This window comes from Lissotriton vulgaris, chromosome 3_1 (genome assembly GCF_964263255.1).
Source record: "Lissotriton vulgaris chromosome 3_1, aLisVul1.2, whole genome shotgun sequence".
NCBI classification, from domain to species: Eukaryota; Metazoa; Chordata; class Amphibia; order Caudata; family Salamandridae; genus Lissotriton; species Lissotriton vulgaris.
In genome coordinates, this window is record NC_141689.1 from 641,462,954 (window position 1) to 641,481,556 (window position 18,603).

At 42.3% G+C, this 18,603-nt stretch overlaps 1 protein-coding gene across 2 annotated transcripts in view; it reads right to left on the minus strand.

Moving 5' to 3' along the window:
• Positions 1–404: 404 nt before the first annotated feature.
• The window catches only part of PCSK1 (proprotein convertase subtilisin/kexin type 1), a 245,307-nt gene continuing 227,108 nt past the window's right edge, over positions 405–18,603 (minus strand). For both annotated transcript variants that reach the window (XM_086960929.1, XM_086960930.1), the window contains exons 13-14: positions 12,527–12,688; positions 405–6,125 (exon numbers count right to left, since the gene is read on the minus strand). In XM_086960929.1, coding sequence (XP_086817055.1) covers positions 5,766–6,125; positions 12,527–12,688 — 522 coding nt within the window. In that variant the 3' untranslated portion in view covers positions 405–5,765. The remainder of the gene's footprint in view (positions 6,126–12,526; positions 12,689–18,603) is intronic.

Consider the following 18,603-nt stretch of genomic DNA (forward strand, 5'->3'; position numbering starts at 1 on the left):
CCTTCGAGCTGTGTGTTATACAGTAGCTGTGGCTAAGTAACATGTTCACTCCTGAGCATCTTCCCACCATGTCGGACAATGCATTGACAACATTGTTTAGAACATGATTATACTAATAGTTGTATTATTTGTCTCCCATTTAAAAATGTAACTCCCTGTTCCATCAATTTCTGTGACCATCAGACTAGGCTGTAACATCCAGTTCACGCTGTAAGTTTCATGCATTTCTTCCTTTACAAATGTTAAGACCACACACTCTGAACTCTGCTGACATACTGTATTATGCTCATTAGACAAATGCAATTATAACATCACATCACATCACATCACATTTTGCTGTTGCTTTTGGAACATGCTGGGTAAAAATATTTTATTGGATGAAATGGTCGTTTCTTCAGGCAAAGTTTGGTTCTTTCATATAATTTATTATACCTTCAAAATGTTGAAGCTGTCTGATAAAAGTCTTGACAAAATATAAATACCTGTAAAGAAAATATAGTTTACAATTCTCAGATAAAATCTGTGTGGGGGGATTGGGGAAGGGAGAGGTTGTTTAAACATTTTCACAAAATACACATAGTCACCAAGACCAACAAGAAAAATACTTTACGTTTATGCAGCACCCTCTGGGTTGGAAACATTCAAGGGAAAGGCCTAGGTGTATTGTTAAAGCTTGGTTGCAAGTGAAGCTTTGGCTACAGTAGTGCAGTTGGGACAAAAGAGAACAAAAGTCAAATGGGTTTGGTTGCATGTACTGCTTCGGTGGTGATACACATACACCTAACTAATGCTGGGTTGATTGAAGTGCCTTACAATTGTCTCTTTACTGATGCTATCCATGTGTTAAATATACTGGTTTTTTTTTAGAACAGTGTGGCGAATGGAGCACACAGAAAGTGTCAAATGGGATGTAGAACGGATACATGACCTAAGAATAAGGCTGGATTGTGGGATTTCTTTTAGATTGCTTCTAATTTACTATTAAACTGTTGTAGGAGAAGCGAGCAATGACCACCGTGTTCTCAAACCTGGTCCTAAAATTAAATCAATGTTCATCATCACTTCGCCTCAATTCTAGTACCTTGTATCTTTTATTCTCAATCAATCTCCGCTTGATCATAAGGCCGATGAAGGCAAAGAGGTGAATCAAAACATACGTCCCCTGAACAAGCCAGCTTTCATTATGAAACCAGGCATCTTTGCATAAGCACTGGTCTCAATGGAAAGGGTGCATTTGTACTAATCCACTCCCTCTCCGAGGGGATGCTGCAGACCAGCACCACTGCTTAGACTTTTTCCAACTGTAGCTGGTACAGGCAAGAAACAGATATAACTTTCTCAATGCAATGCGCAGTTACCTTTCAGGTAGCATTTGATACTTAATAAAACATTTCTGTAAGGTATCTTCTTGAGTAATGCGTAGAGGATGAGCTGTAAGTTGGCTACATCTCTAGCAGTATGACAGACTAAGTAGTTAGAATTGCAAATCCATCATAGAAAGGCCCACGAAGTCCCTTATGCCTAGACTTACTAAGCTTTTGCATCGCCCTGCAAAAGACAATGCAGGGCAACACAAAGACTTTTCTGGGATTTACAAGGCCATGAAAGGCCTATGTGTGTCCTTGCGTGTGTTTGTAATGGAACACACGGGCTTGTGCAGCCTTGCTTTACATTTCTTAGTGCTGGGTATTCCCTACACTCAATTAAATAATTAAATTGGGTGTTCCCATGCATCCACCCATGGATTTCACAAAATTCCTGATTTACTAGGGTATGTAAAGCAGGAATTCAGTGAAAACGGTACACCTACCATGGAGAGCTTTAACAAGGGGAAATATGTTTATTTTTTCTTGTTACTTCCTCCTTGTATGTGTGAGGCATTTTGCATCACACAAAAAAAGAGGAAAATGCCTCTCTGGATTGTTTTTGTACAGTAAGGTACCACTTCCTGCACAAAAAATCCTGCCTGTAATGCAGGCACCCTTGCAGTGTGCTGCAAGAGTGCCTGAATTGGCGCCAGGCAGCCACATGTGTGCCAGTTCTGGGAGAGAGCTGAAGAGCACCATATATTTGTAAATATAGTGCTAATCAGCTCTCTCCCATTCACACAATGGAGCACAGCAATTCGCCTTGCTGCACCGCGTTGTGTAAATTATTAGTAAATCTGCCCCTAATTGACTAATCCTTGGTCTATCTGCAGATAGACTAACAATGCACATAGGGTACAAGAACATAATCCAAAAGTAACATTAGGAGATGATAAATGTAGACTTGGCTCCTATTGAGAGCTTCCAGTTCCACTGCCAAGCGGGCTGCTCAGCCTAGATAACGGAAAATCTATACTTTAGGTTACAGGAACAAGGAATTGATAGTAGCACTGTTGTGCACAAGACCAAACAAAAAGGCAGCTTTTTCAGCTAGCAATACATTTTATATTGTGGAACACTACTTCAAACACAGCCTAATTCTGGAATTCTTATTGTTCAGTCTATAAGTTTTCACAGAATACAAATCAAAACAAGCCACCCATTTTGTCAGGGCCCCATATTGGGCTATGCAGCAAATGGGCAAGATTTCTAAAGTTTTTCTGTGACATAGTGTCGAGTAGGCTGATTTTCTACCCCTTAGTACTCTTTTCTATAATTAATACAGCTATTGTATGGTCTGGGGAGGGTAAATGTCTCCTTTTGGTACCCCTGGAGAAAGAGTTGCGTCTTGCACATCTTGAGACACTCTCATAATACATTTAGTGAGCTTAATTCATAAATTGGTTGTGTTAAAGAATTTTTCATAATCTAAACAATACAAATTTAGCACAACTGTAAACAGAAACTACAAATGTTCTCTAAATTTGCAAGAGAATTATAACACTACATATGTGTCAAATTAGGTTACTTTTAGTCACAAACAGAAGTCGATGAAACCAGAATGCTTCATCAGATAGTCTAGACTTGTCGTTTTATACACGAGTAAAAGACTTGATCAGCAACCTCAAAAGGCATATCGTGATTCACAGAATCCACATCTGCAGGCATATATGCCTGGATATAGATTAACAATAGTGCAAAATATGCATGTCTGGAGGATTTTCTGCAGCAGTTTCGGGTTAAGTGTGATTACATGTGTGTGTGTGTGTGTGTGTGTGTGTTCTAAGGGGATTCACAGGAGTAATGCCTTTGCAAGAATGGTATGAACTACAACATCATAGCTTTGCAGGTTTCACAAATACTGGCAAAGGCTGCTGGCATTTAATATGAACACATATCTTTATAGCTAGAAAAGGATGCAGTTAGAGCGGCAATTGGATGTGAAAGAGCCAAACACTTTCAAATTTCGTGGGAGTATACAGTAGGGGATTTTTTCGGTTAGATGAGGGAAAAGGGGAAATAAATTAGATATATTTACATCTTAACCATACCTGTAAACTAGATGATTTTTCTCCCGTGGTATGCCAACCACAGATTAAGAACCCCCGGAAATGATCATGCATTCCATTGGGAAATAACAACCCTAGGGTTTTCCCTACAGTTTTTGGTTTTTTTTAACAATATTGTTAAGAGTAACTTTCATATTTAATTGAGTGTTAGGCAGGTGTGTGGCACAATTTACAAGAGGAAGAAGGGGAGTATAATATCCTACAGAATGTCTTTGTATTGTTTCATATGGCATTGTAGATCGTAGGGAAAGAAATATGAATAATTTTGAAGATCCATTTTTCGGCCTAACTATGTGTTTTGATTTCTTGAAAGTTACAGTGCCAATTGTAAAAGCAAAATCTTTTGGAGAACCAAATCACTGGAAAAATTGGCAAAGACAAAAATTAGACTTAAGTAGCAAACCTCTACTTAAATTGATATTAATAAAGTTATGAAATGCAAAATCGTGCAATAGCAACTCTGGCAGGTGAAAACCAAAACAAACATACTAAACAAAAAACATCATCTGCAACAAATACCTTGTGGCATACATATTTTACTTAAACACAGCCTCAATTGGTGGTAGGGGATAGATAGCTGCTAGGCATCAAAATGATAATGAACATTTCAGCTCTAGAAGGGTCCATCTTGTGAAAACACAAGCAAGTAAGTAATTTTGACCCAATCCAGAATCACCATCAGTAACTAACACTATGACAATTATACCTTGCTGAGTTTTGAGACCTTTTAGGGAAATGATTCACTAGATTATTCTCCAAGGGGATGGATATGCATGCGTACTCGCCTGAGAGCAGCATTTTTGCCCCAGCTGTATAGAACGGTTTATCTAGTGGTTAAGGCACTAGTCTTGGGCTTCCAGGATTTAAGGACCAGCCCCTTGCTGGCAATCTCTAGATTGTACAGCCAGTCACATTTTCAGGCGGTGCTGCAGTAAAATCAACAGCACATAGAAAAGGAAAAAAATCAGACAACAATTAAAAAAAATCTATTCACCTTAATATTTTGCTTTTCAATCTGTTTATGGTCTCAGAAACGGCCTCCGTTTTAAATAAAGTTTGGTTGCACCTTTTTCAAATACCATATCTACAAAATGGTTTTAGCATTCTGAATGCTACTGTTTAGAATTTGCAGCTTAGAACTGCAAAAGGAGATGTTCTGTTATGTTATGTTGTCTAAAATGTGCAAGTAGGTTGTGATATTCTGTTTGTCATTTCAAACATACCTTTTCTGGTTACTGACAACAATTTCAGCCATACTGGCTTATTTAAGATGTCAAAACAAAGTTGTGTATCCATGTGTTTCTCACAGGGCTTGTGCAGAAATGTTGATGTGTTTAATGATTATGTTGAAATCGAGGAGAAATCATGTAGCCACTCCCAGAGGAGTCTACACATTATTAGTTTCGTGTTTGTATTTTGTGCTTCTCAATAAACCATACTGTAAACAAATCTCCCCCATTTTCGAAAAGAGTGAAAGAAATGCAAGAGGATTCTTTGACTGCTCATCTCACATATTAAACGAAACTTTCTGCAAGTTGAGTGATTACTGATAACCAAGATATGTTGGTTATTTCATTGTGCATGAGCTGTGTATTACCACGCCTTTTGGTTTGTTGAAGCATCCTTTAAGATCTTATGGGCAATGCCTAGCTTAGCATACATCAAAAACAAATCGAACATTTTAGGCCTACTTTTCAGTAATTCTGGAATCCTGCTCTGTGAATAAATTCTATCCTAATCAAACAAATGTTTTGGGGGAACTAACAAGTGTTTTGGGGAGAGATTGAAAGAAAGGTAAAAATATTTTTTGTGGATAACCGTTAAGCACACTTAGGAAGGAAGATCAAGAGAATGAAGCCCCTCATCAGGAGTGGCCTGGGAAATGTGCCCCCTATTTCTCCACACTCAGAGTTGCCAATACTAGTAACTCCGAGGATGGTGAATTTCAAACACATTGCAAACTTTTCATTGATGGTCCAATAAGAAATGAGTAATTAGCGGGGCAGTCTTTAATTCCAGGTTTGATTCCCCCGGTGTTTACTCATTTTGGCTCCGACTTTCTCGCAGTCAAAATTTCTAGGTGAAAGTAATTAGACCTGAGGTGTTACATTGGATCTCATTATTCTAATGAGGCCAGCAACTTGTTACCAGCCCCATCGGAATTAAGTCGCCACTCGAAATGAATTCCTAAGGGGTATATAGGTGAACAATTTCTTCTTCTGCTTTTACTGTGTCTGAAGAAGTAGCCACATAAATCAAATATCCTCAAAACAAGTAATGGTCAGGATAGGGGCATGAATATTTCCAACTCAGCATCATAGCTTAAGGTTTAATTTCCCTCCTTCAGAATATCAAGTAATGCTTCCATCAGTCTATCATCCAAAGTTTTGTGTGGTCTGACGTTATAGAAGAGGTCAACATAGTCATTGTACGGACTGTCCGCGTAGTCTTTTTTCTTTGATTGTTTGCTTACATTTTCAAGTGCTTGGGTGTAATGTCCATAAGGGAGCTGCAAGTTTACATTTGATAACTTCTTGTTCACTGTATTCTGTGGAACATTCTTTCTTAAAGAATTTTGCAGGAGATCCTGTTCAGCGTCTGACTGCTCCTTGTCCTCCTTCTTGATTTTGCTACTCGGGCTCCCTGTGGCCTGTGGCTTTCCGGTCATTGTGTCCTCCATGGCAAAATCCTAAAAAAGGAACAGGTGTTCATTTTAAAACAAAGTGAAATTGTATTTCTCCTTAAATACTTGTAGATTGCAATTATTGGTTTATGATGGCTTTGGTGAAACTGATTCAACAGATGAATTCATTAAATGTTATTAAACAAAGACATATTTAACAGTGGTTTTAGGACTGATATTCTTTTCTGAATGGATTCCTGACATTAGCAAACAATTTAATAAGCAGCTTTTTACCAGATGTGTTTAAGTAGGCATTCCAAGTTAATGTCCTACCAATCTAGCTGAGAAAATAGTTTGTTGATTGCATTCACTTACAATGAAGTAAATTTGGGTCAGGTCTACAAACATCCTCTCTAGGGATGATAGCTCTTGCTCTATAAATGTGTATCCTGACTAGTCTACTAATAATTAAATGCGACCACTGTATAAAAGCAATAGTGAACGCAAAGTAAACATCCTGAATACAGAAGTAGGCAACAGAGATGAAAAAGCAACACTACTTTGTTAGCAATCCATCCTACTGACTAAATGAAGACAAAAGAAAGTGAAATAAATGAACAATTCTGCACAGACTTCATGCATACCGGAAACGTTTGCAGAATTCCAGAACCTTTTTAGTCTGCTACTTAATTATAGGGATTTGTTTAAATATGACTTTGAAAAGCATGGCAATATGCCTAAAACTCCTCTTCTACGTTTTGAGGAAGTGGTGACCTTTCCCTGCTCGGACAAATGTTCTGTTATACTTTGTAGAGATTGATATTGTATGTTTTGTGCATACCACCTGGGAACAAATACACAGTGACACGCTTCTCTTTAATTGCCTCCCCCTTGAGTGTTTCCAAATTGTCCCTTGGGCTAGTCTCATTACTTTATTTTATAATTTCGGCTTTTGGATAAAACATATGAATGCAGGGTATGTTACACTTACAACGCATCTTTTACGTCGCATTCCGTTACAACGCAGATTTTACAACGCGGGATCCATTACATCGGATGTCATTACAATGCATGGCATTACATCGCAGATGCTATTACAACGCATACTATTACATCGTAAGTATTGGTAAGTATTTAATTTTTTTTATTTTATTTAATATTATTTAATTGATTTAATTATTAATAATTATAAAAAAAATATGTCTTTATGTTTTTAAATATTATAAATTAAATATATTAATTTAATTGATTTTTTAAATAAGTATGAGTATAGGAGTATATGTTTTGGCGTACTGAGGTATATGTTTTGGGGTGTTTGGGTATTTTTAGGTTTTAGGGCAGGGTTTTGGGTTTTGGGGTACAGGGGTGTTTTAGGTTTTAGGGCAGGGTTTGGGTTTTGGGGTACAGGGGTGTTTTTAGGTTTTAGGGCAGGGTTTGGGTTTTGGGGTACAGGGGTACAGGGGTGTTTTTAGGTTTTAGGGCAGGGTTTGGGTTTTGGGGTACAGGGGTGTTTTTAGGTTTTAGGGCAGGGTTTGGGTTTTGGGGTACAGGGGTGTTTTAGGTTTTAGGGCAGGGTTTGGGTTTTGGGGTACAGGGGTGTTTTTAGGTTTTAGGGCAGGGTTTGGGTTTTGGGGTACAGGGGTGTTTTTAGGTTTTAGGGTAGGGTTTGGGTTTTGGGGTACAGGGGTGTTTTAAGGTTTTAGGGCAGGGTTTGGGTTTTGGGGTACAGGGGTGTTTTTAGGTTTCAGGGTAGGGTTTGGGTTTTGGGGTACAGGGGTGTTTTTAGGTTTTAGGGCAGGGTTTGGGTTTTGGGGTACAGGGGTGTTTTTAGGTTTTAGGGTAGGGTTTGGGTTTTGGGGTACAGGGGTGTTTTTAGGTTTTAGGGCAGGGTTTGGGTTTTGGGGTACAGGGGTGTTTTTAGGTTTTAGGTTTTAGGGTAGGGTTTGTGTTTAGGGATAATTAAATTATATTTACCATTTTAAAATTAATTAAAATATATGTATTAAATTAAATTAATTATTTTACATTAATTACATTTTTTAATTAAATTAATTAAATTAAATAAATAATTATTATTAATTTAATTTAATTTAATTTCATTATAAAAAATATGTACTTTAAACTAATTACTTTTTTTTATTAAATTAAATTATTTACAATTTTTAATAAAATTACATTTATTAAATAGATATTATTTAATTAAATTAATTTAATGACAATTTTAAAATGTCTTTTATTTAAATTATTTAAAAAAAATTAATTACAATAAACTAAATAACATTTTTAAAAAAAGGTATACTTACCTATACGATGTAATGCCATGCGTTGTAATGACATCTGCGATGTAATGCCATGCATTGTAATGACATCCGTTGTAATGGATCCCGCGTTGTAAAATCTGCGTTGTAACGTAATGCGTTGTAACACAACGCGTTGTACTGACACCAATCCGAATGCAGTATTTGGATATTTAAATAATTTCCAATGATGTTTTTAGTACCTGTAGTTTGTTGTTTATGGATTGTTTGAAAGAATAGAAACTTGATTTCTACTGGCAGTTTGTTTAGGGGATGTTTCATTGTAGAAGAAGGTACAATGAGCCAAATTAATGGTCTCTTTTGTATCTTACCTGTCAAACAATCTATTAACCAGTATGACAGAAAAAGAATGTCTGCCAAACTCGTGTAGAATGGTGTAGGGCTTTTGCAGCAGGCCAACATCTCAAAAGCCACCTCTCAGGATAAATGTCTTCACGCAATTCCATCATTCCTAACGTAATCGTCATTCCTAATGTCAGTAAATGGTGAAATATATCCTCAAATCAGTGGTACATTTCAAGTACCCATATATGAATGCTTCCCTTACACGCTGCAAGGTTTTTTCAAGCATATTTAGGACAATTTCATTTGGTTTTGTGCACGAATATAAACATTCTATGGCAGTCTTTCTCAGAGATGGCATTATTGAAAATGGTAACAGACTTAAATTCAAAATAGGGCAACATCTGGTGGTATCATAATACCCAAATGGCGTTTTAGTTGCCGGAGCCAGAGGCTACTTCACCACTGAGGGCATCCCCTTCCTCCCTTCCTCTTCAGAATCTACATGAAGGAAGGGAAAATAAAGTGGGGTTATTTCATCCCCAGTACTTTCAATCAATCAATCAATCACAGCATTTATATAGCGCACTACTCACCCGCAGGGTCTCAAGGCGCTAGGGGAGGGGGGGTCCGCTACTGCTCGAACAGCCAGGTCTTGAGCTGCTTCCTGAAGGCGAGGTGGTCCTGGGTCAGGCGGAGGTGGATCGGAGGGAGTTCCAAGTCTTGGCGGCCAGGTAGGAGAAGGACCTTCCTCCTGTGGTGGCTCTTCGGATCCGGGGGACGGCGGCGAGGGCGTGGTCGGTCGATCGAAGTTGGCATGTGGGAGCGTAGAAGTTGAGGCGGCTGTTGAGGTATCCTGGGCCTTGGTTGTGTAGGGCCTTGTGTGCGTGGGTGAGGAGATGGAAGGTGATTCTCTTGTTGACCGGGAGCCAATGCAGATCTCTCAGGTGTCCGGAGATGTGGCTGCGACGGGGGATGTCCAGGATGAGTCGTGCTGAGGCGTTCTGGATCCGCTGGAGTCTCTTCTGGAGTTTGGCGGTGGTTCCGGCGTAGAGAGAGTTGCCGTAGTCCAGACGGCTGGTGACGAGGGCCTGGGTGACTGTCTTCCTAGTCTCGGTGGGGATCCACAGGAAGATCTTGCGTAGCATGCGCAGGATGTTGAAGCATGACGAGGAGACGGCGTTGACTTGTCTGGTCATGGAGAGAGAGGAGTCCAGGATGAAGCCCAGGTTGCGTGCGTGGTCTGTTGGTTTGGGTGCGCTGCCCAGGGCGGGGAGCCACCAGGAGTCGTTCCAGGCGGAGGGTGAAGATCCCAGGATGAGGACTTCCGTCTTGTCCGAGTTCAGTTTCAGGCGGCTGCTCATCATCCACTTGGCTACGTCTGTCATCCCTTCGTGTAGGTTGGCTCTGGCAGTGGCGGGGTCGTTGGTGAGGGAGAAGATCAGCTGGGTGTCGTCGGCGTAGGAGATGATGTTGAGGTTGTGTTGGCGTGCGGTGGCTGCGAGGGGGCTCATGTAGACGTTGAAGAGGGTTGGGCTGAGCGAGGAGCCTTGAGGAACGCCGCAGATGACTTCAGTGGCTTCTGATCTGAACGGGGGGGAGGCGGACTCTCTGTGTCCTTCCGGCAAAGAACGAGGTGATCCATTCCAGTGCCTTCTCCTGGATTCTGACGTTGCTGAGGCGCTGCACTAGGGTTCGGTGGTAGACCGTGTCGAAGGCCGCGGAGAGGTCTAGGAGGATGAGGGCCGCTGTTTCTCCGTTGTCGAGCAGGGCTCGGATGTCATCGGTAGCTGCGATCAGGGCGGTCTCGGTGCTGTGGTTGGCCCGGAAGCCAGACTGCGAGAGGTCGAGGGATCCGTTCGTCTCGAGGAAGGCGGCCAGCTGCTTGTTGATGGTCTTCTCAATAACTTTTGCAGGAAACGGGAGCAGCGAGCTGGGGCGGTAGTTCTTGAGGTCGGTGAGGTCGGCTGATGGCTTCTTTAGTAGAGCGCTGAGTTCGGCGTGCTTCCAGCTCTCCGTTAAGGTGGCGGTGACAAAGGAGGTGTTGATGATGTCCCGCAGGTGGGGTGCGATGACAGCGTCAGCCTTGTTGAAGACGTGGTGAGGGCAGGGGTCGATCGGAGAACCGGAGTGGATGGAGTTCATCGTGCGATGTTGTCCAGTCGTTCCTTGAATGCAGTTTTCTTGGTGGCGTGGATCAGTTGGTGGTGTTTTCGGGTGGCGAGCTTGAGGGCAGTCATGTTGTTCGGTGTTGGGTCTCTGCGCCAGGCTTTCTCGAGGGCTCAGGAGGTTCTTCTTGGAGCTCTTGAGTTCGTCGATGAAACATGGGGCTTTCTTGCTGCCAGGTCTGCTAGGCGGGGTCTTCAGGGGGGCGAGGTCGTCTGCGCAGTTGCTGATCCACTTCGCGAGGTTGGTGGCTGCCTGGCTTGGGTTCGTTGCGCTGGTGGGAGGGTTCATGTTCAGGGAAGTCGCGAGCTGATCGGCTGTGATCTTGTTCCAGCTTCTGCGTGCAACCTGTTGCTGGTGGTGGTAGATTGTGGTCCTTCTGAAGCTGAAGTGGACACAGCTGTTGTCCGTCCAGTGGAGTCCGGTGGCGTGGCTGAAGGCGACGTCCTTGCTAGATGAGAAGACGGGGTCGAGTATGTGTCCGGCGTAGTGGGTGGGGGTGGTCACCAGCTGCTTGAGACCGAGGTTGGCGAGGTTGTCCAGCAGGGTGGTGGTGTTGCGGTCGTTGTTGTTCTCCAGGTAGAAGTTGAGGTCCCCGAGGAGGATGTAGTCAGCGGAGGGGAGGGCGTGCGGGCTGATGAAGTCGGCGATGTCTTCGCTGAATTGGGTGTGTGGTCCCGGGGGTCTGTAGATGAGGGTGCCTCGTAGGGTGGTCTTGGGGTTGATGCGGATCTGGAAGTGCAGGTGTTCGGCGGGTGCGAGGGTATCGTCGGTGTTGGTCGTGATGCGGATGGAGTTCCTGTGGATGATGGCGATGCCTCCTCCTGTCTGGTTGACGCGGTCCCTCCAGATGATCTTGTAGCCGTCCGGGATGGCGATGGCGATGTCGGGTGCTGAGGAGGCATTCATCCAGGTTTCCGTGAGGAAGGCGACGTCTGGGGCTTTGGTGTCGAGCAGGTTCCAGAGCTCGACGGCGTGTCTGTGGACAGAGCGGGTGTTGAGCAGGATGCACTTGAGGTGGTTGCTGCTGGAGTTCGGCTTGGTCGGTGCTGGTGTGGTGCAGGTCCGAATGCAGGTGAACTTGCAGGAGTGGCAGCAGAAGGGTCCGTGGGTGCATCTCGTCGTGGCTCGATAGCAGCCCGGGATTCTACCGGCTTTGAGTGCGTAGAGTTCGGCAGATGTCCCATTGCCAACCATCTCTAAATCAGGCTTGAAGTATTAATAATAGAGCTATTTTTATCATGCAACTCTACATTGCCAGCAACTGCCAGATCATACCCAATATTAATAGCAGTAACATATTTATTTTGGAATTTTGCATTTAATACAATGACACAAACAAGTCATCAAAGTACATTTTGTTTGTCACATTGAGTATTTCTTGCTTTTAAATGCAGTGCTAATGATTGCAATTTAAGGTATATGTAACTAATTCACATCATAAATTTAATTGTCTCGATAAACTTGAATAACAGATGTTAAAATTACCAGGCTTACATGTCATCTTTCTTGGTAAGAGGAAAGGTTAGGTGAACCCTGCTGGTGTACACACTTGCGACCTGAGGTCTCAGGATTGCCATTCAGATTAATCAATGTGATCTGCTGATGAAGCCTTTCTAGGCACTTCTGCTGTGTATAATGCACATGTTTTCGAATCTTTGATAATAGGAAGATCAACATTAAAAATGATCAACACAATACCTCTATTAAGTCAGTCATCCTTTCTACACCGCGCCTGTCGTTCTGGACTGCATTGTAAGTGGTGTAAACTCGAGGGAGCTTCATATGATCTGGCTGCGTAGATGTCCCATGTAAAATCAATTTCCAGTTTACAATTCTTCCTTCATTCTTCACTCTTCCAGACTAATGGAAAAAATATTGATTTAGGGAAAATGTACCACATTTTTGACAGCTTTCATATATTATCTTGGATCAAAAAAGTACTCAATGCAAAATGTGTGGGCTGTGAAACTCAAGCAGCAGAAGATGTCACTCTCACTCAAAAAGCATAACATTTATGACATTGGCTAACTGTTGGAAAATGGCCCTCTCTGAAGGGTCATCCTAAACCATTTGCCTTCCTCCTCTTCTTTTTACCGAATTCTTTGTGTTGATTTTAACCCCTTCCATGCTCGTGACGGAACCACTCCGTCACGAGCCACGGACCCGCTATGCTGGTGATGGATTGGTTCTGTCACGGCGCGGCCGCCCCGCCCACGCTGCTCCAATTTGGTGCCCCTCCCCCCAGCACCGCGGCGGAATTACCGCTGCAGCCAAGGGTTTAAGACCCTGAGCACTTTACCACTGCTGACCAGTATTACAGTGAATGTGCGCTCTCCTTTAAACATGCTATAACTGGGACCTTTAATCTGCCGCCTGCTGCACTCGCCCTACTGGGACTCGCTGTCCCATGGCTGACCACTGCTCCTGAAAGGGGGGATAGGCCACAAATGCGTTCAAAGCATTACCTCGACCCCGCGGGGCAGGACCTTTAATCTGCCACGCTCATTCCTGGCATGGAATGCACATGCGCAGGCTCCCGCGCATGCGCAGTTCCAAGAACAAGGCTAGATGGCCCAGGATGACCCAGCGATAAGGTAAGTTTTATTTTAAATCTTATCTAAAGGCTTTTTATTCACATTTAATATAGCGGGCGGGAGGAGGGCGGTGTGCGGGCGTCACGTAAAGGAAATATGCAGAGAGGCACGGAGATTAGATCAATCTTTGTGCCTCTCCGTGTAGGTCCCTTACACGACTTCCACCCACCCCTAAACAGAATCCGATGAGAGTCACACAAGTCACCCCATTTTGGATTACCCTGAGTGTCTAGTTTTCAAAAATGTACAGATTTGCTAGGTTGCCATAGGTGCCAGCTGAGCTAGAGTCCAAAATCCACAGCTACGCACATTGCTAAAAAAGGGTAATTTTTCACTGGGAAAATGTGGTGTGTCCATGTTGCGTTTTGGACCTTTTCCTGTTGCAGACACTGGGCCTACCCACACAAGTGAGTTACCATTTTTATCAGGAGTCTTAGTGGAACACAGAATAATTGAACAAGTGTTATTACCATTTTTTTTCTATGCATTTGTGCCTTCCAATTGTAAGACAATGTGTAAAAAAGAAGTTATTTTGAGAAATGTCTTCTAATTCACATGCTAATATGGGAACCCACAATTTTGGAGATGTGCAAATAACCACTGCTTATAAACGTTATGTTGTTCCCATTTTGGAAATACAGGGGTTTCCTTGATGCCTATTTGTTATGCTTTATATTTTACCACAACATTGCTATATGCCCTGTACACAATGAAAACAAAATTGCAAGGTGCAGCTCTGGCTCTGGGTACCTCTGGTTCTTGGTGAACCTATAGGTCCTATATATCCATGCAACCAGTAGGGTCCAGCAGACATGACTGCATAATGCTTTAAAACATCTGCCATACTCAGAAGTTACATGTAGAAATGCTGGCACAAATGGCTGATTTTTTTCAACTCAAGTTCAATATTTTTTTATTTCAACTGTTAATCTGTATAGAAAAGCCTTGAAGGAACTACAAAAGTGACCCCTTGCTGAATTCAGAATTTTGTCTACTTTTCAGAGCACAAAAAAAAATAAAAGAAATAGGCTATGTCCCAGTAAAATGCCAAAACGGTAAAGAAAATTGTGATTTTCGGACAAAAGCATGCCTGTTCCTGAAAGCTGGGAAGATGGTGATTTTATCACCACAAACTTTTTGTTAATACCATTTGCAGGGAAAAAATAAGACGCTTTCGTCTGAAGCGCTTTTTTCCCAATTGTCCCCCCAAAAAAAACATTTAGTTGTATTTTGGATTATTTCTCGGTCCCCTCCAGTGGAATCCACAAACCCTAATTACCTTTAGAATCCTCAGGATGTTGGAAGAAAAGGACGTAAATTTGGCTTGGATACCTTATGTGGACAAAAAGTTACAGGGGCCTAAACGTGAACTACCCCAAACACCCAATAAGAAGGCTTAGCACAGAGGGAAAAGGCCTAGCAGTGACGGGATTCAATAAAAAATAAATGCAAGTTAAACTTATCACTTGGCAATATGCTCTTTTACTTTCTGAAACTTCAGTTGATAATCCGATCACTGAAATGTCTGTGTGTGTGACCTGAGAGAATGGAATCCTAGTAGGTGATGTGAGAAATACTGACTTAAGTAATTATAGTGCTACAAAGCCCATCTTGTGACAGACAGCACTGTAAACACAAAAGCTATTATTTTAAAACAGTGATACACAAAGTACACAATGTTACACAGATGAAGTTGTGTTTAGGATAAAACAAATGCTTTAAAAATATACGTTTTAGTAATATGTAAACGAACTGTACCTAGTGCACACATGTTTGTGTCCATCAGAGGGACACACTGTGGATTTCAAGGCCTCATTTAGAGTTTGACATTGAAGAGGTTAGGGAGTACCCTCTTTGCCAAACTGAAGGCCCGCCCAACTCATCTATAGTTGAGTGAACCTTCGGTATTTCGACAGCAGACTACTCCATCTCCACCACCAACATACATCTTGAAGAGCAACATAAAGTAAGGGCCGTTGGAGTTTTTGCTTTTTGTCTGCCCGCCCTATTGAAGGGGGTGAACAAATGACATGTTTTTACTGTATGTCACTGCCAGGTAAACCCTGGCAGTATGAGTCAGTGAAAACAGCAAAATGATCCCCACGCCATGGGAGAAAACTGCAATGGTGTCATTTTATTATTTTCAAAAAGGAAATACGGCTTTGAAAATAAAAATCAAACATTGGGAGTTTGCCTTACAGCTCTGTCATATTGACAGATTCGTCCATCCCAGGACACTGGCAGGAAGCACAAATAAATGGTTAGAACAAGAACATGCCAACTTTCTAAAAGAGCCATTTTCAGAATTATTTCTTAAAATCTGACTTTACTATTAAAGAGGATTTTAAATTATAATTCAGTTGAGCGTACACAGCATAACTCTATCCCACACAATCTAAAGCTCTCACTTATTAATTGGAATAAGGTTACCCAGTGTTAGTCAATAAGCGAGAGAGGCCTTACAACTGTAAAAAATAATTTAGAAGATTTTCCCTGCCAGAATATGCAAAACGTGTACATGTTCTATTTTTTAAATATCATGCCCAATAAGCCTTTAGGGTCTCCATTTCGGGTGACTTATATTCATTAAAAAGAAAGGTTTAGGCCTGATAAAATGTTTATTTTGTCAGTTTGACATGTCAGTTTAAACTTGCACTAAATGTTTGCCGATTCCATATCAACAGGGAGCCCTCTTGGCAAACTTCTTTGTTGTGTGCAAACACCACACTCTTGTATGCGCAGAACGCATTGAGATGCCTGCCCGACAGGTGGGGTCTCACAATTTGGAGGGCAGTCCCCAGCAGGAGAGCAGAGGCCATGTCTTCTGCTGCCATGGCAAGATGCTGGTCAGCCAACGGTGGTCTGAATAACCACTCAGGTCGTAAACTACTGAGATATCTAATATTTTATGTAGGCAGTTAATTTTGTAAATTGGAAAGGTAATTTGATGTGTGGCCATTGCTAAGAAACTGTTATTCGAGGCTGTGTTTTGTGGTCCTGCTAATTTAAGGGGTCTGCTTTATTTCTGTAACACAATGAAGGCTGCCCTTGTGAGTGTTACCACCAGGCCTGCTCGTTGTTCATGCTGCCACTCATATTTTTTCCTGCAGCATTTTTCTCCTAATGAATCGGATTAATGGCCTGTTGCTTAGTGACAGTGTTTTGGAATCATGCTCTTCAGGACTTGACTTTTGTGACTCGATCAATTCATACGCCCGAGGCTCAGGCAGAATTTTGAAAGTTACTGTGGGCAGCGGTAACAAGGCGGCAGAGTAATGAATTTCTGCTGATAGGTTTCTCTGGCTGAGACGTCGAATGCGCCTTGTTAAAATGACAGGATGGCTTCAGGAGACAGGATAACACAAGAATAGTGGCATGCTGGCTGACTGCCTGCAATATCATACTGTATGGATAATGTACTTCGGATTAGGGTAACAGCACGGTATTTTAAAAAGTATAAGGGCTGTTGTAGTACATATTGCAGGCCATAAACAGTCTTCTCTGGGTCAAAATTGCCAAAGGCAAATTCGCTTTGCCTGATTCAGAGTGAGTAGCTTTTCCCACACCTGGGCATTCTGTACAGAAAGATCTCACAAGGTTTTGGCAGCAGTAAAGCATCAGAGCCTGTATTGTTTTGTTCTTAACAAGTGAGAACATACTGTGCCATGCTGTGCTGAAAAAACGATTACTTCATGCCCCTCCCTCACCCGCCCCCAACTTCACCCACAGGCTCTGCATATATCAACCCAATAGTCAGAGTAGGTTGTAAATGTATGCCATAAAAGTCCCATGGAATTGGGAATTGCCGGAAGTGGTAAATAGCACACACAATAGTACTAACAGTGAATCGAAGACTTGACGTTGTGTTAACCATGCATGGAGAGTGTTTCATGTAATACCATGACCTGCAGTATTCCTTGATAGTTAATGGCCTACTTAGTGGTGTTTCAAAGCTTTATGCTAAGCTTAGAACTTTCAAGCCACCAGCACAAAATGGAAGCAGAAATCGGGGTTTTACTGTCTGCAAACAATACTGACAGGGCCAGACTGGCTGTAGCTGGCACCAGGCGTTTCCCCGGTGGGCAGGAAGTGTGGGTGCAGAGCTTGTACCAGTTGTGGCTGGTTTTGTTGCAGGGGGCCAGTTTTGCAGCAGTGATGCAAAATCGGCCCCTTGTAACAAAACTGCAGCAGCAGTGTTCCAGCCCTGGCAATTACATCTGACTGGCCCCCGGAGGCCAATCGGACGTAATTGCCAGGGCTGGTTTACAATTCCAGTCCAACCCCGCCTGTGGAGAAAGGAAACCTCATCTCAGGTTGAATGCTGTCATCTTGAAAATGATAGGGACCTTATAAATTACGAGAACAAATTTAATGAGCTTTCTTTAGCATTTTTCATATAACCTAGGCAGTGAACTGAGCAATTTAGACGCCCACTTGTCATCCGCAAACTTCCTTTTCTGTGCATTACTTGTCATCCATCACTTGAATATTCTACCCTTCATCAAAAAGCGACAACGTCCCACCAGCTACTTAGTGAGGCACTTCTGGCCAAGCTATTCTCCATAGTTGCTTCGCCGCAGCAACCCACTAAACCGCACTGATCATCCACCGTCATTGACCACAGACTTCAAGAGAAGCCACTCTGAGACATGTATGCTGTTTATTAGGTAGGATACAAGAATTGAGGGGCATATTACCAACAACTAGCGATAATTATCGCTATGTTGGTTTAGCAGCAATATTTTTATCGCCGAGTTGCGGCAATTTTTATCGCTTAGGAACCTTGCTATTATCAAGGTTTATCTCCTAAGCGATAAAAATCGGCCGAAATGCATGAATATCGATGAAAAGTCAGCGATATTCATGCATTGCCGAGCTAATGCTCTTAGCCATGTTATCCACCTACCATTGGATAACATGGCTAAGAACTGCTATGGGGGAGGTGTTAGCTGTTGGAGATATTTGCGCTTAGCGCGAATATCTCCAAAAGTTGGTAATAGGAGATAGCAATGTTAGCGACTGTTTCCAGTCGCTAACATCTTGGCACGCCCACTTTGCATGTCATTAGTGATAAATATCACTGACATGCAAAGCGGGGCCCAAGATGGTCGCTATCTCCTACTAGCTGTCGCTAACTGGTGTTAGCGACAGCTAGGTAATAGGGAGATAATTTTATCTCCG